This window comes from Strigops habroptila, chromosome 1, assembly GCF_004027225.2.
Source record: "Strigops habroptila isolate Jane chromosome 1, bStrHab1.2.pri, whole genome shotgun sequence".
NCBI lineage: Eukaryota > Metazoa > Chordata > Aves > Psittaciformes > Psittacidae > Strigops > Strigops habroptila.
In genome coordinates, this window is record NC_044277.2 from 39315404 (window position 1) to 39335753 (window position 20350).

Consider the following 20350-nt stretch of genomic DNA (forward strand, 5'->3'; position numbering starts at 1 on the left):
GTGTTTCCACTAGACAGCAACTCATTTGCCCTCAGTTTAGTTAAGGAATCAGTCTAACTTAAGATTAAAGTACCTGTTCAAACTGAGCTTTGATAGTCTTGTATGAGTAAGCATTTCCAAATCTAGGGCTTCAGCTGTCCAGAGTCTTAGAGATGTACTATAGTTAAACCTGCCGTGTCACTCAGTATATGTTTACACATCTACAAGTCCCTCCCACATGCCCACCAGTGAAGTATCTATTTACTATCCACAGATGATACCATTCAGTTCAGACCCAAGGAGTTCAGTTCTATTTTCATCAATCTGTCTAACCTCCTAACAAGCAAATCTGATTTATTGCAAGCTTCTGCTCTCACTGATGAGTGCAGTGGCAGACTTAATGACAAGCTTGTTGGATTTGGGATTTTAGTTCATGAATGGTCTTATTTAAACTGGGAACACAGAATACAACTCGTGAAAATAGCGGTAAGATCACACACGGTAAACATGCACTACTAGGCAGAATAGCTGGATAGCAGAAACACGTTGCACATACCAGTCTCTTAACCTGCTCCATCATTAGAACTACACAGCAACACTCACCAGCCCCCTCCTTTCAAACAGATTTTCTGTGAGTCCCATTAATTTTATATTTAGCAAGTTAGTTTCTACTTCCAAAGTACCTAGATGTAAGTTGTGTCAATACTGTGTCTTCCAGTGAGAGGCCAAGTTCTCAAGACAGGAAGTATAAAACCAAGAAGTTTTATCCTAGAAAGTTCACGCATTTCAAAATTTAGGAGCTTATTTTAATCCAAGATATGGCAACTGTAAAGTCCAGTTCATGAAAGGTAAACTTGCTGCTGGTAGATTTCCTATGTATGGTGAAAACAGTCAAGCAATGCAAGCTTCTAGTCAGTAGGGCTTCCCCATTGATTCCAACATTTTCTTTCTCTCTTCTGCTGAGGGCATCTCTGGTTTCACACCATTTCTTCTCCTTTGCATCATAATGGCATGCTGAAAATAGAAAGTGACCATTAGAACACAGATTTCTCAGAGGTCTCTGCCTCTGAGCTCTGAATGAATAAGATTCTTTAATAGAAGCACTCTTTATATATCTAGAGCCTGATACTCTAAGTCTGATTAGCTGATAACTAAATGTGCTAGTATTTAATTGAAGAAATCTGATAGTTTACCTTGCTGCTTCAGAAAATAGTGTAATGGGAATACTGTAATTTCACTATGTCAGACTAACATCTGTAAATATTTTTTTGGTAGTTTGTGCAAGGCTAAGATAGAAGACTCTTTAGTACTATGGCATACGAAAAGAAAATAGAGAACAGTTTAACTGCACATAGTTCCTCATGATGCTTCTCTACCACAAGAGAGAAGGAAATAAGGACACCACCAAATAAGAATGAACTCTTCCTAAGCTTTATCTTAGGTTCAAGTAAACATGACCCAAACCAATGGAAAAAAAGGGAACTTGCCTCAGAATTTTTTTCATTACATCCATTTAAAACAAAACTTATTACTAGAAACATGAGACTCAAATTCAGAGGGAAATATTATCAGGTACTGCAAAAACACAGACTCATAAATCCAAGAGGGTAAACTTAAGAGAACCAAGTGAAGTACTTTGATGTGCATCTGCTTAAATCTTCCAGCAGTACATACTGAGACTACCTAGGCCTGCAAGTCACTGTAAAAACAGTAGCGGTCAGCACTTAGTTTGCAGAGTTCAGAAGGCAGTGTGTCAGAAGTAATGTACTTAAAGCAAGGTTTTACATGGAGTAAAATTTAGAAAATCTACTGTGCTTACCCAGAATTTTCTGCAGTTTCTGTACTTCAAAAAATAAGCAGTACACTTATCCTTGTTATAGTTGTTGTCATCCATACATTTATTAGAGGCATCTGTTTCCTTTAACAGGGAAAACATAGTTCAGGGCTGAGGGAAGTTACTGTACTCAATGTCTAAAAATTCTAACAAATCCCAGAATGAAGATAGGAGGCAGCTTCTCAGATGAAAGAATACTATCAAAGAGAGCAGAGGAACATCTATCACAAAGGATGATCAGTAATTCCAAGCAATGACTTCATTTAAAGAAAACAGACATTAGTGATCTTTAAATAGTAAGGATAGCATCCATAGAAGAGTTGTTTACAAAGATGCGTGGTATAACTCACAAAAGACTTTAAAAAATCAACCAAGCTTGTCTAACCAGGATTTCAGGCTCTGGTTTTAAGGACAGAAAATTGAAGAGATTGTTATCAGCTGTTCTATTCCTATTTATGAGGAATTACTTGTTATTTCACACTTACTATAATGCATGATTTTTCCCATCTTCAGACTCTTTAAGAAACTTTTAACGCAAAATGCCAATGTAAGAGTGCAACCCATAAAAAAAAAATCCTCTAGAAATCGTACTGTTTAACTTTAAAACATACAAACAAGTCACAATTTGATCATCTTACCGCTACACATGGATTTACATCATGGTCTCTAAGTTGTGCATGCCTGGACATTCTGGACAGACACTCGTACCTTAGCTAGAAATAAAAAAGAAACAGGTTAAGTATCCACTTTCAATAGTAACTCAGGATAAAGTCTGGGCTTCAGCATGTAATAGAGGCCCTCCAATAACATACAGTTTGGTTGTCTTAAAAAAGACAACCAAACAACAAACCACCACCACCACCACCACTCTGCAAAATGTTACTTCAAAAGCACTAGCAGCAAGACAACTCCAGCAAGTTTAGCCTGTCACCAAGACTGCTTACTCCCTAACAAATTCCTAAGAGAATAGAACCACTGCAGTGACTCTTACACCAGCCTGTCATATCACTGAGGAAGTGACTGTGTCTAGGAGAAACATCTCCACAGAAGCTGTTCACAGCCAACACACTGTAGACACTTCAATTAATAGTGTGTGGGAGCAACGTACAAGTAAACTTGTTCAGATTTGTGGCTACTCCTTCGCTAGATCACATCTGTATCTTCACTGAGCTCTCCCAGGTGTAACAAGCACCCAACCACCTCCTGTGCTGCTGTATCAGATCTTATTTAACAGAAAAAGAAATGGTTTCACCGCAAGGAGGGACCAGACCCACTCAGACTGCGTATGACAGCTTGAATTATATTTTTCACCAGTTTAGTAGTTTGACAGTGATTCCAGGAACTGTAAGCTTGAGACAGAGTTCAGTGCCAAGAACCTAAACTGATCCAAGATGATGACATCAAGATGAACAGCAGACCCTCATTCCCTTTACAACTTCCTATACATTGCCTCAGGCACACATATGGCCATGCAGGTATTTGTTCCAAACAAACACTAAATCTAACAAAAAATAATGTTGACCAGATGACTGTCATTGCAGCAAACTAAAGTACAGCTGATCAAGGAAACTGCTGAAGAACATCCTTGCTTGATCTTATTGGGGCTTTCCTAAAAACATTGCTGCTAATTCTGATCTTAGACCTGTTTCTGTTCACATAAGAGACTGATAACTGCAAATCTGCATTAAAAAGCCAGTTTTGCTTGATACCAGCAAACAAACAAAAAAGCAAATACTGCTCTTACTAGCTCATAGACAGAAAACAGTGTTTTAGATTGATTCAAAGAAATCACTCCACAGTATGCACTGTAAAGCAAAGCACAAACCTTTACTGGTGCCAGGAGCGTGTGGGGGTTCAAACCTCCATATGCATGTCCAAAGAACAGTAAATCTTAAGGGCTCTTTTATTCCAACTTTTCATCTTGATACAATTTTATCTAAAGCATACATTCAGACAATTTGATAAGTTACATAACTTGTGGTTTTCTTATCCTATTGCGCACTTGGGTCAAGGCTACAATGACAGTCTATGGGTTAGTATTAATCAGGATTCTTACAGCTGTTTACCTTTTAGCTTAGTATTATTGATTAACTGCTAATACCTGTGAGCTACATGCTTGGTTCTTTGTTCAAGTTGTTATCGTATTTTGCCATTAGGGGTGTCCCTGCTTATAAGCAACTTACAGAAGCAGATGCAATGCTGCCTACGTACTAGAGTTCTAACTTATTGTATATCATGCCCTACCAGGAGGGCAGGTCCTTACTTGCAGACAGGTTTCTATTAAGTGTGCACGGTCATACTCTTCCTAAATAGCAAAGTTACGTCAACTAAGGCCTAATGGCTTGGTCTCAATCCCCCCTTTTCTTCAAAATTGTGCAAATTCTTTTGCATGGTCTATAGTATGTACACTTGTTGAGCTACTGTACAAACTTTCCACCATATCCACAAATTAACAATAGTTAATAAAGCCGTAGTCAGTATTAGCATAAGACTGGGGTGGACCAGAAAATTAAAAAGTTGCCGTAGGAGATTGCCATTTTGTCCCTCCCAAGAAAATTTCCCCCCAGTAGTGTTCTCCACTTGTCTTGATGTCAGTGATGATTTCTTTTATTTCTTCTACACTGTGCTTAACAGTCCATACTGCTCAGTGGGAAGCTCCATTGACCTGGTGTATCATCTTCTCGAGTTCTGGTTGATACAACATCTTCTTTGGCATTTCTATTTTTCTGTCCAATTTGTAGGACAGGTATAATGTGGCATAACATATAGTTATCTTGTATTAGTTGATTAGTGGTTACAGGGATGGTATAATTAAAATCACATCCAATGATTTTGGTGAAATTACACACACAAAAGTTGGTAGCATTTGTTTCTTCAATACAGTTATCGTTACATTCTCACACACAGTTCTTAAACAAGCACATCCCTTTTCAATATAATACACTTGGGAGCCTGCATGAGTGACAGAGATCATTTCAATAATGCAAGTGCTATCTTCAGTATCAAGACAGAGATCTTCATTTCCAGTTATAGCATTTTCACAGATAAACCCTAACTGTTCTCTTGGACTACAAGCCTCTATGCTTATAGTTTGGCAGCTTTGGGTCTTAGGGTTAGATTTTGCCCATACATTGTGTCCCATCAGTCTCACTACAACACCTTGGTGTATGGTCCCTAGAGACAATACAGGAAATGTATCTAATACTTTGGCATGTTCAGTTGCCAACACAAAAGCAGTAATTTCCCTCTGAAAGGGGTTATACGTGAAATTTACTAGTTTCCACCACGCTTGATATGTTTTCTCAAAATCAGTGGTAGTATGATTTCTAGCAATAATTGCTCCTACCTCTTGTGGAAAAAGTCCTGTTTCTCCTTCCCTAATAATAGCCGCTGCAACAGATTGTAACCAAAGTTGTGACTGACTACAGCCTAAAGCTAGGGACACATTTCCTTGCAAATTCCCTATAAAATTAGTAATGTGATATAGGTCCTGAGAGCTGTGTTCTGCTAACACTGTTGTAAGATCACTTACCAACTGCTGTGTTTCGGCAATGGTAAGGAGAGATGATATGCGGGGAATTTCTAGATTTCCTAACTCGAGATGACTGTGCTTAATTTAGTTACTAAGACTTCTTGATCAAAGGAGTTTTAAGACTCCCATTCCAGATATGAACCATCCCATCAAGTCCGTTCTATGTCTAGCACGGAGTATTCTAGACTGAATACAGGCTCCCCATCCTACAAAGTTTTGGTTAATAAAAGGTTTACATTACAATTTTATGGTTAAGATACCAGCTTGTAGCCTTACCAACACTTTCTTTAAAGAGTATTTGGGGCCTAGCACCAATTTTTGTTCATTTGATTGCCTTACTACATGAGGTCCCGCCAATAAGATATTGTGATATTTGACTGCGCATTCTGAAGGGGAGAAGGGAGTAGGTGTGGTGAGTCTGATGACTCCCACTCTCAGCCTAAGGGATATTCCATCCAGTCCTTGTGTCCAGTTAAATGCTAGAGTATTTAGTCCAGTCACTGTAAGATTAAGTCTGCAGGTTTCCCTATAAGAACAGTCAGCTAGAATTTGATCTTGTCCTATTCAGGATATTGTAAACTCACGGGTATAGTTTTTAAGGCTTTTAAAAAGAGTTTAAGATAGAATATGTTTCCATATCTTTGTGCACATATCCGGGTTTGGATGTTATTAACAGATATTGTTGGGGAGTATTCATCCAAGGGAGTTCTTACAGGTACCTCTTGAATATCATTTCCAACCGTGTATCGTAAATAAATCGCCCCTTCTATCCTTCCCCCAAGCGAAAGACTCAAATTACATTTATGGTGTCCTAGGATGGACCTTTTCTCTTTTGATGTAGTAGGATTAGAGGGATCTGTTACCTGTTTAGGGTCTTCATGGGTACTTATTTGGACCATTGGCATATCTTTACTAAAGGGTATTATCATAGTGGACTGATCTTGTGGTATTTTAATGTTAATTCATCTAGAGGCTCGTCTCCATTTTTGGTTCTCTACCAAATATCCTATACAGGATAAAATGCTGTCTTCTTGGATGTTAAAAGAGTATGAACACTCTGCACTCATGCAGGATACAGACAGGGTGAAGTCTGGATTTTGGCTTGGTATTGCATAAAGGTTCACCATAATAACTGGCCATGCGGGCGAATTTGCCTCAAATTGGCATGCCAGAGTGACAAGTTGGGAACCCCTTTTGGTAAATATAGGGGAGGGTTGTAAGTTTTCCCATTCTTTGTGAGTAGTTGAGTGACTGCTTATAGTCAGGAAAGTATATACTGTTTTCATAACCGCACCCTCGTTTCAGTCTTCCCCTTGATATTGTACAGTATATGTTCGCCCATAAAGCATTTCAAAACAGCTTAGTTTCTCTTTTAATCGCTGTTTAACCCTTATCCACAACAAGGCTAGAGGTAATGCTTGACTCCAGTTTAAATTAGCTTCTTGACAAATCTTTGCTAATTGTTGTTTAATCAAATGATTCATCTTCTCTACCTGCCCACTAGCCTGTGGTTGATAAGGGGTATGTAACTGCCAATCAATTTGTAATATCTGACTGATTTGCTGTACAATTTGTGCACAAAAATGAGTACCTCTGAAGATATGGTTGCTGGTACTCCAAATCTGGGGATTATTTCGTTAAGGAGCACCTTTGTTACTTCTTGAGCCTTGTTGCTCTGGGCTGGAAAGGCCTCCCGTCAGCCAGAGAAGGTATCTGTTAGTACTAAAAGGCACCTGTACCTCCCTTTTCTGGGTAGTTCAGAGAAATCAATTTGCCACTATTGTTCAGGGAGATTGCCCTTCCCAATTGTCCCTAAATTGGGTTTACTAGTAGTCTGGGGGTGATTATGGAGACAGAGTTTGCATTGTTTTGTAATTTCTATTACTGTGGTGTACAGGTTACATCCCACTATCCGTCTCTTTAAACTATCATATAGGGCATCTGCTCCCCAGTGTGCCTTATTATGTTCTTCTTGAACTATTTTCCATAATATTCATTCTGGCACCACTATTTGCCCTTCAGGAAGAACATACATTTTATTTTTCAGTTGTGCTTTTAAATCCTGAGCTAGTTTTAAATCTTCCTTTGAATAAGAAATTTCAGAATTAATACTTACTATTTTTCTATCTGGTATTATGGCCAGTAGGTTTACCTCTCCTTCTTCTGCCTCTCTTTTTGCCTCTAGATCTGCCAGTCAGTTCCCTTTTTCCTGAGCCGTGTCACCCCTTTGGTGTCCTCTGCAGTGCATCACTGCCACTCGATTCGGTAATTTTATAGCTTCAAGAAGCCTCAGTATTTCCGCAGAGCGCTTGATTTGTTTTCCGTGAGACGTCAAAAGCCCACGCTCTTTCCACACAGCCCCATGGGCGTGAACTACTCCAGACGCGTATTTTGAGTCTGTCCAAATATTAACATCTCTTCCATTGGCTAATTCTAGTGCTCTTGTTAGAGCAATAGTTTTGGCTTTTTGCGCCGATGTTCCCACTGGGAGGGCTCGGGCTTCAATGGTTCGCTGAGTAGTGGTTACAGCATATCCTGCTTTCTGAACTCCATTTTTAACAGAGTTGCTTCCGTCAGTGAACCAGGTTCCCATTCCCGGCAAGGGTTCTTCTTTTAAATCAGGCTGGCTTGAGTAAGTGGCTTCAATGGTTTGTAGGCAGTCATGAGTTACCGGTTCCCCAATGGCTGTGGCACTGTTGAGGAAAGAGGCTGGGTTGACATTAGTAGTGACTATATCTACATCATCTTGTTCTACCAATATTGCTTGGTACTTAAGGAACAGAGAGGGGGACAGCCAGTGCCCCCCTTTTTGTTCCAGTACCACAGATACAGTGATACCAGGACAGTCATCTTTTGTCCGATAGTGAATCTTTGAGCTTCCTGGATGTTTAGGACCACGGCTGTCACTGTCTGTAAGCATCCAGGCCATCCTTTGCTTATTTCATCTAGTTGCTTTGAGAAGTAAGTTACAGTTCTTTTGTAGGGTTCTGTATTTTGAGCTAGGACCCTGAGGGCTATGCCTTGTCTCTCATGTGAAAATAACCAAAAGAGTTTGGTGACATCTGGGAGTCTGAGGGCTGGGGCCCTCATTAATTCCTTCTTCAATTCATTAAATGCTCATTTTCCTTCCCCAGTCCACTGTAATTCCCTCATTTCTGTTTGCAGCAATTGGTATAGGGGTTTTACTAATACGCCATAATTATAGATCCAGAGTCGACACCAACCTGTCATCCCGAGAAGCATCCAAAGTTCCTTAGGTGTCCTGGGCTGAAGAGTTTGGCAGATTGTCTCTTTGCATTCTTGTCCTAATTTCCACTGCCCCTGAGACCTCATATCCCTGGTAGGTGTCTTCTTGCTTCATTATTTGTGCCTTTTGCTGAGATACCTTATATCCTTTAAGTCCAAGAAAATTTAAGAGGCTTACTGTCCACTCCCTACAGCTGTTTAAGGTTTCAGTGGCTATCAATAGGTCATCTACATATTGGAGCAAAACTCCTTCCCCAGTGGGTGCCATCCAGTCAGTCCTCAAGGTCTTTCACCAGTTGGTTTCCAAATAATGTTGGGCTATTTTTGAAGCCTTGGGGTAACATGGTCCAGGTGAGTTGGGATTTCCAACCTGGCTCCAGATTTTCCCATTCAAAAGCAAACAATTTTTGGCTCTCTGGCTCCAAGGGCAGGCAGAAGAAGGCATCTTTTAAGTCTAAAACAGTAAACCAAACAAGATTCTCTTTCAGTTTTGTTAACAAAGTGTAAGGGTTGGCCACTACGAGATGAAGATCTTCTACTATTTTATTGATAGCTCTTAGTCTTGTACTAATCAATAACTTTTCCATCTGGTTTCTGGATTGGCAAAACGGGGGTGTTGTATTCGGATTCACATGCTACTAAAGGGCCAAATTTCAGAAAAGAATCTATTATAAGTTTAATTCCTTTCCTGTCTTCTAGTTGGAGGGGGTATTGTTTCTTACTGGTTGGGTCCCGGGCTTCAGTCTTACTTGGATGGGTTTGGCATGCTTTGCCTTACTGGGTGTTCTGTTGGCCCACACTCCTGGATAGACTTGATCCAAGATATCCAAGGGGACCGGCTTTGTTACCTGTGGCTGGATTAGAGCTAAACTTAATACTTTGATTAACTGGTCGTCTTGAATTTGTATTTCATCATTTTGACGCTTGATCTCTGCTTCCAACTTTTCTAACAGATCCCGTCCTAGTAACGCTTTTGGGGCATTTGGCATATATAAAATTTTGTGCGTTCCTATCATTGTACCCATTTTATATCGGAGAGATTGCATATATGGTACCTTCTGTCACTGGCCTGTCTCCCCAGTCACATTTAAAGACTCATTATCGATCAAAGCTAACTGTTGATTTAACACAGAAAATGTAGCTCCGGTGTCTACTAGAAATTCTACATTTGTGTCTTCTTTCCCCAGCTTCACTACAGCCAGGGGGATCGGCCAGGGTTTGATCCTCCGGTCCCCCCTATTCTATTTCTAATTCAGCAAGGCATGGGAGATGTCCCTCCTCCCTTCTCAATTTGGGACACTGCCTTTTCCAGTGCCCTTCCTGTTTACAAAAAGCACACTGATTAGCCCTTACCCTATTACTAGGAGCCCTCATGTTACAACCCCGAAAGGATTCTTTCCATGCACCTTGAGTTTTTCCATCTCCCTGATAGTTTCATTTCCCCAAGGCCACAATGGTCACGAGTGATTGTTTGACCTAACTTGGCTGCAGTGCGTCTAACATTAAATCAGTATCATCCCAATCCAGGTCTAGGGCTTTAGTGAAGGTTGTGTATTTCTTTGCCACGCCTGCGGGATTATCTCTATAGGTCCTTGCTATCGCTTTCCAACTTTCTAAGTCTCCCATAGAGAAATTAACCTTTAGCCTCATGGGTCCCTCAGGTCCCGCAGCTTCCCTAAGGGGGGCTTGTATTACGCCTTTATCTTTTACTATAGGCGAAGCCGATCAAGCTCGCAACTTGGCCCATATTCTCCTGCTTTGCGGCGAAAAGGACGGTGAGGGGGAGTTTTGTTGCCTTCCCCTCTCCTTTTGTCACCCATGCTCCAGAGATGGGGGAGGAGTTAATGCTTTTTCTGCAGTTTCCCTGGGACTAACAAAATCTTCTGTCATTTCCTCAGGCCCCTCCTCCTTGTATTTCAAGCACTTGTGGCCTATAGAGCATGATGAGCAACACCGCTTCAACTTCCCTACTCCTTGCTTCTTATTCTCTCTTTCTAGAGTTAATACAAATGGATCTTTGAATGCAATGTTTATCCCACACTCTTTCTGCCACTCTGGATGGTGTCTGAGCATGAAAAAACGTATCTGCGTACAGGACTTCATGCCACTTTCCTTCCCTTCCTAAGGAGGGCACTAACTGTAGCATCATATCGTAGTTTAAGGATTCATTTTCTGGCCATTTTTCTCCCCCTTCCAATTCATACAATGGCCACCACTAGTTACAATATTTTATCAATGCCTTTTTGCTCATGCTTCCTCCCCCATTTCCTTCCAGTGTGTTAAGATGCATCCCAGGGGACTTTTAGCATTAAATTTTGACTTTCCTGGTTTCCCATTTTCACTTGCTTTGTGATAATATCACATCCCAATTGTGCTTGTGTTACTTGTGCACTCACTCTATGTTACTTTCGCTTCATTTGTCTCCGGCTGTTTCCCTCACGAGGGAACAGAACTGCGGATCGGAACTCCACAGTCGCTTCATACCTAATTGTATGTCTCTCACATACGTTTACTCATTCCGTATCATGCAGTTATAGTTCAATACCTAGCTCTTGTACCAGCAAATGCTGAACTATTTCTAATTGGATTTCGTAAACCAGGTTGTCTTTCCCTCATATCAAATTTCCCAAGAAATGCACACTGATTACAGATAACACAAAAATGGATGAACACTTTCTACATTTAATGTAGAGTGATAATCCTACCAAGTCTACAGCACCATCCTCTATGGATTCTTCAACATACGTTTAGTCACTGCTTAAAGATAGACTAGAAAACAGAGTAGCATTTACTGTGAGACAGACGTTATTCAGGGTACCAAATTCAAACGCTTAAAACATATCCATACATAATAAGTTAGCAGGCTGATAACAGCTAAGATTGCACAAATTCCAACCTCTACCCACACACATGCCAAATCGGGACTACAGCCCGGAATCTGGGCAGGTGGGACTTTAACCAGCAATCCACACAAACAACAATGGGGACTCTAACTCCAAGCACCTGTGTACCGCTAGCACGTTGGTGCTGCAACACCCAGTGTATGACTTATGGGTAGCCCAAAATCACAAACTAAGAATTTCCTTCAAAGTAAGGTAGTGCTTTGAAGTTGCGTACCTGTCTCAGGGTCTTGTCCGTTCCTGCGATGATCCAACGGAGACCGGGGAGTCTCTCCGGAGAATTCTCCAGGGGTGCCCTGAGGATCCCCAGCCCCAGAGGGTCTCACAGCCAAACAGACAGTCTCCTGCCTGGCTCGCCAACTTGATTCAAAGAAATCACTCCACAGTATGCACTGTAAAGCAAAGCACAAACCTTTACTGGTGCCAGGAGCATGTGGGGGTTCAAACCTCCATATGCATGTCCAAAGAACAGTAAATCTTAGGGGCTCTTTTATACCTACTTTTCATCTTGATGTAATTTTATCTAAAGCATACATTCAGACAATTCGGTAAGTTACATAACTTGTGGTTTTCTTATCCTATTGCGCACTTGGGTCAAGGCTACAACGATAGTCTATGGGTTAGTATTAATCAGGATTCTTACAGCTGTTTACCTTTTAGCTTAGTATTATTGATTAACTGCTAATACCTGCAAGCTACATGTTTGGTTCTTTGTTCAAATTGTTAGCATATTTTGCCATTAGGGATATCCCTGCTTATAAGCAACTTAAAGAAGCAGACGCAAGGCTGCCTACGCACCTGAGTTCTAACTTATTGTATATCATGCCTTACCAGGAGGGCAGGTCCTTACTTGCAGACGGGTTTCTATTAAGTGTGCACAGTTATACTCTTCCTAAATAGCAAAGTTATGTCAACTAAGGCCTAATGGCTTTGTCTCAAGATGAAGGTTCTTCTTTGGGCAGGAGTAAGCTATTCCAGGTGAATAACCCTAAGATTTTGCACCTTGTACAAGTATACTTTCCTGGTGCTTGAAGTATTGGGGGTTTTTTGTATTCTACATGTTTGTTTCCTACAAATGGGCCTTTTAAAGAACAGCATCAGGAAACCCTTCCATCTCCCTTTGAGAACTATCCAGCGTCGAAGCTAACTTTACCGATCAGACAAGCATTTGTTGTTTTTTTTTTTTTTTGTGGCTGTAAGAGGATTTTCGATCAGGCACTTCCAACTCAAATGGAAGCATGCACACGTAGAACACAGTAGCATCACCTCAGACTTGAAGGGAGGGGAGGATTAGTAGAAAGCAAAAGCAGCATATCACAATGGCTCATCTAAGTCAGCAGGACAGACAGAACATTTGTAGAGATTGCTTTGTGCCTCTGTTGTAACTCTGGTATTAGAGGTGCAAGTACCACCTAAGCAGACATGCCTCAAGGTGTGCGGTACTAGACTGACTTCAGCCTCACTCTCTGAGAGGCTATTTGTGAGTCATAAGATGCATCACCATCAGTGTTCATTATACAAGCTGCAATTAACATTTTCAGTTTGATTATACTACCAGAGTCTGCAACCATGCCCAGTTTAAGGAACAATGCACACAATAGATCAAATAGGTACTTAGTGAACAGGCAGTTCAGGTTCTCATGAAGCTGCTTTAAAGTAGGCAAAAGCTTAAACATACTTAGTGCTACCAAAGACGTCTGACCACTCCTGCGCGTGTTCCTCCCTCCTCCGCTCCCAAGTACTTCAGGGTTTGAAACATTATCAGCTAGAAGGGCAAGCAGGTCACACTGAAACGCTGCAGTGTGATTGAATGAGCAGTTGGGCAGGAAGCAAGCCTTCCCCTCCAGTTCTTACACATGCACAGGCTTCCCTTCCTGCTTGCTGACTGCAGGTCTGAACCCAACCACAACCAAAGGCTTGTCTATGCCACAGTTCTTAATTACGCTTTAACACATTAACAGTTGTAAACTGTACCATAGAGAAATGAATTTGTTGCTAGCGCTCTTTAACCCTAGGGCTTTTTCAATTCATAAACCATCAGGATATTTTTCTATAGGCTTCCTCCCATTGAAAGTGTTTGAGTTTTTTTAAACGCATATATACATAGAAAATTGCTAATTATGCTGCAATACAGCCCAGCTAATTAAACCTTAAACCCCGGAGCGAAGGCCGTATAAAAACCTTACAGTTTTTATCGCTGTTACAGCGGACGAGCGGGGGGCGGGAGGGGGCAGCCGGCGGCTCCGGACGCTCGGCACCGCTGAGCCCGCAGCTCAGCTTCCATAAGGCTGGGGGGCAAGTCAGGTGCGGGCAGGCCGCCACCGGGACGGCCACAGCAGGCGTCCACCACCCAGCCCCGCCGCCGGGGCCGGGGGCGGCTGTCCGGAGGAGCGCGGTGCTCTGTCCCCTCACAGCCCAGCCCAGCCCCGGGCCCCTCCGCCCGCCTCGCGCGGGGAACGACCGTTAGCACCAACGGCCACCGGTGCCCCAACGGCCGCCGCGCGCGCAGACTCCCCTCAGCACCACCTGCCGCCAGCAAGCGGTGCCCGGGCCCCGCCGCCGGGCCCAGGCGAACAGGCGAGCGAGCCTTCCCCCTCTCCCGGCAGGGAAGGCGAAGCGGCGCCCGGCCGCAGGCAACGGTAGGCGGGCGGGCGGGCAGCGCGGGTCGGCTGCGGCAGCACTCACCTCGATCCCCGGCCGTGTCCGCGGGAGCCCCGGGCGGGAGGGGGGCAGCCCGTCTCCAATTCGAAAGACGTCAGCGGCTCGGGCAGCCCGCTTAAGTATGGGCGCAGCCTACCCCGCTCCCGGCCTCGCGGCTCCCCCCCGGCCCAGCGCCGCCGCCGCCCACGCCCCGGCGGCGCTGAGTGGCAGCGCCTGCCCGCCAATGGCGGCGGCGGCGGGACCGCCCCGGCCTTGAGCGGCGCCTCCTTCCACCAACGGGGCGGGCGGCGCGGGCCGCAGGCGCCGGCGGCGGGGCGCGGCCGCGGCCCTGACTGACTGGGGGAGGCGTCCAACCCGCGGTGCGTGTGGGCGGCGGGCGGTGTGGGCGCGGCGTGTGCGGCAGGCTGGGCTGCACCGCAGCGCATACACTACAATGGCTGCTGGAAAGACGGGAAAGCAAACAATTTCCAGGCCCGCCGCGTCCAGCCCGAAATATGGGGAAAAAATTACAGAAAAATCGGAGAACACTGTAAAGGGTGGAAACGGGGCGCAGAGGGGATGCTGAGGCTCCCGCGGTGAGTCTGCTGCGGGTTTGGGGGGCAGGCGCCGGGGTTTAGCAGGGAAATATCAGGGTTATTTAAATTATGAAGGGGGAGGAGGAGAAGGAGGGGGGAGAGGAGAGAGGAGCAGCGAGCAGTGAGGAAAAGTTTGTGTTAACCATCCCTCCCTTCCATCCCTCTCCCCCCCCTCGTCTCCCGCAGCCCCCCACCGCCCCGCGTCGGACTCCCCCGGAGGGGAAGAGCCGGGGAGGGGAGGCGAGGCGAGCGGTGCCCCCCCCTTCCCCTCCCTCGGAGGGAGAAAGAGATGATTTTGAGGAAAAAAAGCCCTCTCTCAGGAGTTTCCTCCACTCCTCCCCTCCCTCCCTCCCCGCGGCGCTATGTTGGTTCGCGAGCGAGCGGGCGAGGCAGCGGTCTGCCCGGGGGACGGCAGGAGGGCGCGGGGTGCCCGCCGCCGCCGACCCCCGCGGCGGGCCGGGGCTGGGGCCGGGGCCGGCGCCGCGGCATTGGGGCAGGGGCAGGAGCAGGAGCTGCGCGGCCGCCCCCTCCCCTCCTCGCCTCTCCGGAGCCTGTGCTGTGAATGCAATGACAGCGGCGAGAGCGGCGAGAGGGAGCGGAAGACATTAGAGACCGCGGTGCCGAAAAATGAGGGAAAAAATTAATATAAATTCGCCCCCCGCATCAAACCGGCCGAATTTCGCACAGAAATTTCCCCCGTGGACCCGGCTACCCGTGGGGTGTCCCCCGGACCTGGCGGCTGCGTCTTTGGGGGGATCCGGAGTGACTTTGGGGCACTCGACTCCCCTTTCCCGTCGTTTTTTGGACAAAAGTTTTTTTTTTCGTAATAAAGAAACGAATTTGCCTGCTCTCCCCCTCCGAGTGGCCCAGAAGCTTTTCCCTTCCCCATCGGTGTGTGTTTAGAGAAAAGTGTGGACCCAAGTAAGTGCTGAGTCGTGTTGCATTGGGGAGGGGGGTTTGCTAACTGAAAGCAGGAGAGATCCGGAGAGAGAGAGAGAGAGAGAGAGAGAGCAGGGACAGCTTGTTGTCAGTATCATAAACAACCAAAATGGAGGGAGAACTGAGGCATATAACAAAATAAAAATCAGAAAAAAATGCCAAAAAATACCTAAAAATCGGGGCTGCTCCCCCTTTTCTTCCTCAAGGTAACAGAATAAAACCCGTGTCTTCCCGAGACCGTTTTAAGGTTTCAGGGAGCAAGGAGTTAATATTTATTATTTTTTTTTGTTGATGAATTCTTTGAAAAGGCAAAAGCCTCTTATAACTCGCCACCGACAATGAGAAAACGTGAAAATCCCTTTCAGGAGAGAGAGGTAGGGGGAGATGATAGTGCAGAAAGTGCATAACTTGGGGGTAATGTGGAGTGATCCTAGATAAGATAAATGCTGTATGTGCTGTTTTATAACTTCCTTTTAAAATGCTTTTTTGTATGTTTGGGGGGTTTGCGGAGGTGGGGGCTCCCTTCTTTTCCTCTGTATTTTTCTTTCTTTCTTTCTTTCTTTCTTTTATTCCCCCCCCCTCCCCTTTTCTTTTTTTTTCTTTTTTTTCTTTTTTTTTTCCTCCCCGGACCGGAATGTAATGCCTTTGTAGTGTCACTTTCCTGATCTAATTAGGATGTGTGAGGCAAAGAGTAAACCTTTCCGGTTTATAAAGTGCATTTTCGTTGCCTTTGAATTTCCAGTTTTCCTGGTGGCTCCCTCCTCTCTTTAAACCGAATTCTTCAGAGTAGTGTGGAGTTGAGGTAATGCTCCATAGGGAAAGCAGAGAGGGCTCAGGCACAGGGCACCTCTTCTGCGGGTGGTTGCTGATTTCCCTGTCACGTTCAGTTCACCTGTTTCTCCTACAAAGAATGTGTTCTGCAGTCTCCTCGTTTTATTTATGTAAAATAATGATGCCTCATCTCGCCTCACATTGAAGTTAATGCGAAAGTGCTGCTGATGTTGGTTCCACGTGGGATCAGGGACATAGCAGGGCATTTTAAAGAGACAGCTTCTCTTTTCCTAGGGTTATCATCACCTCTGCAGCACCTCTGCCTCTAGCAGAGGGATGGTTCGTTGTTTATTTTTGTAATGGAAAGGTATCAAATCGGCCCTGGTCTGATAAATTAAGGCAGGATAATAGGGGAAAACGTGCAGACTTGTTTGGATCAAAGCAATTCTTTTGTGTGTAGCAGGTCTTCAGGGGAGTTTTCTTGGTGTGTCAATTAAAATGCTGCGTTTTGGAGAGCGTTTTTTTGGAATGGGTGTCACAGAAATGAAATGGTCTCAGGTTGTTTAATATTAAAACCTGGTGCTGTTCTGCTGGCTAGGAGCTCCCTGGGAGGAGACTTGTGTGCATAGGGCAATTTCACAGACATTTTGCAAAAGTTGCAAAGTGCATTATTTTTACTTTGAATAAGTTCAGTTTTGTTGGGGACACCTGAGTTTGTTGAAAAGTATTGTGGAGCTGGTTCTATACTTAAATTTTCTGAACAGCCCCAAAAGGTTTGGAAAATAGTGAAAATAACTGTAGGTTTTATTTGGCCAGAGTAGGGGCTTTTTACAAGTACACCTCAGCTGTGTAATTATAGCATCACTTGGAAGAGTTGCTTCTGGCTTTGTTTAAAAAAAGAAAAATCATCCTAACTGTGGTCTAGTTTCATGTGTATGTGTGCGTGCATGCGTGCTTTTAGCATGGGTTCTGGCTGATACAGTTTTTTTGCTCAATTTTTAACTTGTAAATGTTGGACTATAATGATGTGAAATGCTCTGCTTGTCCCTACGTATCTTAATTTTCACTGACATTTTCTATTTAAGAAATTTGCAGTCTCTTAACATGGCAATTTGATATCTTTATGTGGAGTTACGGTGTTTCCTTTACATGTGCCTTGTTTTCGTAGTCTTTGTATTTAATTTGAGATTAAAAATTGAATACAGGTATGTGGTTCTCAAGAGGGAAGATGGAGTACTGAACTTGTGGGGAGGCTATTTCAGCAAATGTTTTTTTTTGAACTTGTGAAAGTTGAGTATCAGTTGTGATAGCTCTCTGTGTTGAATAGCATGTGTTTGCAAATGATCTGTACCTTTTCTGCAAGTGTGACCAAAGAAGCTGTTGTATAGTAGTTGTTGACTAGGATAGTCTTGTGGTTAGAGATTTTGGAAGAAATCTCAAAGTTTTCCAGTGACTCACAGTTGTGAAAATTAAATCACATTAACTACTCTTAGGCTAGAAAAAAAAAGGGCTCATTAAGGAAGACAGATTAATCAGTTTGTATAAAGGAATGAAATTTAACATTTTTCCAATGCTTGTTTTTTATGGTTTAGAGATCTCTTTTATAGTTAAAAAGAATTCATACTTCAAAGTTCCTTTCCAAATATTTCATACATTGATCTCTTCTTTTTATTGACTGAAGTAACAGTATCCTGAAATGCACAGAAATTTGATGAATTAATAGCAGCACACCATGTGTTGGTGTTTTTGATGTACCAGGGTAGGTAGATACTAGTAGATGTGAAGAACTAACTTTATTAATAAAGTAGTTAATGGTACTAAAAGCAATATTTAAGAACTCCTCAAATACTGTGACTGTGACCATCAGTGTAAAGTGTTTAATGTGTTAGTACATTTTTACCTAATTAAGAGCTTTTAAATCATTAATATTGTAATGCTGAAAATAGGCATAGGCATTGGTAAGAACATGAAAGAAGCACATGTTCTAGAGTGTCTTTCTTGACTTACAGTTATGTATTACAAAGTAAATTCAAGGTATCCAATCACAGTATAAAATCAGGACATAGGGATGATGAGGAGGAAAGGGTGTTCTCACAAAATTTGATACTCTCCTAAACTGGGTTTAATTTTAAGGTATAATCCAGATGGGGATAATAATAGCAGAAGATAAATGTTGTTTAGGATTGTTTGTTACAAACTCACTCTCTTTTTTGTAGAAAACTGAATTCTTCTTGCAGGGATGATGTGGTGTTTAATAAAATCAGAAGTAACTTTCAAAGCTTCTTTACTTCTAAGAGTTAAGATTATCATCTGTATTATATGTTGCTTTGATTCTATACATTGTTCAGTATGATTTTTTCAAGATTTTCTAAAATCTAAACACCTGAGGAAACAAATATGATGGGCTGTTGTTGCCAAAGTTACCCTACTTTTTGTAGGTAAACTGGGGAGTTATAAATATATTAAAATCCTTCTCAGACACTTACCACTCCTATTCAATAATGCTTAAAAGTTAATAATTACAGTATTCTACAACAGTACAGCAAACACAGGAACCTAAATTGACATGCATTCATCTTTTCTTGAATGCTTAGTTCAAGTGTCTCTTGGTGTATACTTTTCATTTGGTGATTACCCTGAAAAATGAGTTTCCCAGTGTAGGACTTTGAGATTTAAATTAAGAAACTTTTTAAAGTTTGTGTAATTCCAAAAGGAACTGCAGACAAAGTGCAGGCATTTCTAATGGTTGTCCATCTCTGCAGCTAGTCAGTCAAAATGGTGCCCTTAAGTCTCCTCCTTTCAGGGTAGTGCAAGTGTTTTAAAATTAATGGGTTAAAGAGGGCACTGCTCATGTTCTAAATAAACCACTGTTTGTAACTGTTCATGGTTATTTTGTTAAAAGAGATGTTTTACTTTAGAGTCTAAAGCATGAGTGTTTTAACTTTTGTATCTAGAACCTCTTACATATTTAAAACAAGGTTTTGTCAGAAAGTACCTTTTGGGAGGGTTCTTGAACAAGTTTATCTCTTTACAAAGGGGAGATACTCTGGAAAACGTGAAATATATTAGAGCAATTAGACCATTCTCAAATCAGTGTAGAGTTAAAAGGACCTAGTAGCCACCACCACCAAAGTGAGAGAGCACTTGTTTTCAAGGAGATACTCTCCAAATACCTGCTACTACTGAGGATTTAGCTTACATTGCTTTTGAAAGAAATGTGTGTTGTCTATCCACTGAACTGTTAAGCATCTTTAACCAATTACCAAATGTTTAGGTAGCCTTAAAAAACTATTTTAAAATAATTCAAATATTAGAACAAAGTAACATTTTGTATTGATCAAATGTAAAATGTTTAAATTTCTGAAGTGTAAGGGATTTTTTTTTTCATTTATCTGAAGATTTTCATAGTAGAAGGTTGTGTATTTTTCCTGCTAATAAAAAAATCACGTATAGAATTTAATTAAATTTATATTAATTTTTAAATTGTACGAACTTGTAATTTGAGTGTAAAACATCGATTAACTACCAATATAATCACTTATACAGCTGCCTATATTTTATTTTTAATTTTTCAAGGAATATAGTGACCCTTTATCTGAAACTCAATAGATTGCAGTTACTAATGCATTTTAAATGAATAGTTGTCCACCAGACATCAAATGTGAAAAGTTCTAATTGTAGGCAAGTTATGAAAGCCTAATATTGAACAGAACTGGTCACCACTACTGCAAGTTCAGTTTTACTTTTATTTAGATTGGCTTGTTAAAGTGTTTTTTGTCTGCTTGAGTATCAGTGTTCACCTGTTATTGTCTCATCTTAGAAGGACGAATTAGCAGAAATGAATAGAATTAGATGAGGGGGTTAAATTTTTTACAAGATATAACATATTTTTAAAAACAGTTATGTGATAATA

At 42.4% G+C, this 20350-nt stretch overlaps 2 protein-coding genes across 12 annotated transcripts in view; one reads left to right on the forward strand and one right to left on the reverse strand.

Annotated features, from left to right (window-relative positions):
- Window positions 1-506: 506 nt before the first annotated feature.
- On the reverse strand, window positions 507-14381 carry CHCHD7 (coiled-coil-helix-coiled-coil-helix domain containing 7). 6 transcript variants are annotated; one of them, XR_003991160.1, is made up of 7 exons: window positions 14177-14381; window positions 11709-11883; window positions 8570-9045; window positions 7462-8038; window positions 2452-2526; window positions 1799-1897; window positions 507-993 (listed from the first exon to the last, which is right to left on the reverse strand). XR_003991160.1 is itself a non-coding variant. In XM_030484337.1 (6 exons), the coding sequence occupies exons 4-6, from the start codon at window positions 2500-2502 to the stop codon at window positions 892-894; spliced, it is 252 nt and encodes an 83-aa protein (XP_030340197.1). In that variant the 5' UTR covers window positions 2503-2526; window positions 7462-9045; window positions 11709-11883; window positions 14177-14350; the 3' UTR covers window positions 507-891. The 6 variants fall into 6 exon arrangements, 3 of the variants coding, with proteins under 3 accessions (XP_030340197.1, XP_030340188.1, XP_030340203.1); XM_030484337.1 differs by having other exon boundaries at window positions 7462-9045; window positions 14177-14350; XR_003991164.1 differs by lacking the exons at window positions 7462-8038; window positions 8570-9045 and having other exon boundaries at window positions 1799-2010; window positions 14177-14361.
- A 116-nt stretch (window positions 14382-14497) lies between these two features.
- PLAG1 (PLAG1 zinc finger) overlaps window positions 14498-20350 on the forward strand; it is a 51857-nt gene continuing 46004 nt past the window's right edge. For 5 of the 6 annotated variants that reach the window (XM_030483386.1, XM_030483407.1, XM_030483377.1 and 2 more), the window contains exon 1: window positions 14498-14727. The gene's annotated coding sequence lies outside the window, so the exon portion shown is untranslated. Of the gene's footprint in view, window positions 14728-15211; window positions 15649-20350 lie in introns of those variants that run through there. The other variant, XM_030483396.1, reaches the window with a different exon arrangement.

Bases quoted from the DNA above. Each gene is read 5' to 3' on its own strand.
- CHCHD7 (XM_030484343.1), bottom strand. From the start codon at position 2,502: ATGTCCAGGCATGCACAACTTAGAGACCATGATGTAAATCCATGTGTA. The intron at 1,898-2,451 runs GTAAGATGATCA...TCCCTGTTAAAG, and splicing joins ATGTAAATCCATGTGTAGCG to GAAACAGATGCCTCTAATAA. The intron at 994-1,798 runs GTAAGCACAGTA...TTCTATTTTCAG, and splicing joins GAAACTGCAGAAAATTCTGG to CATGCCATTATGATGCAAAG.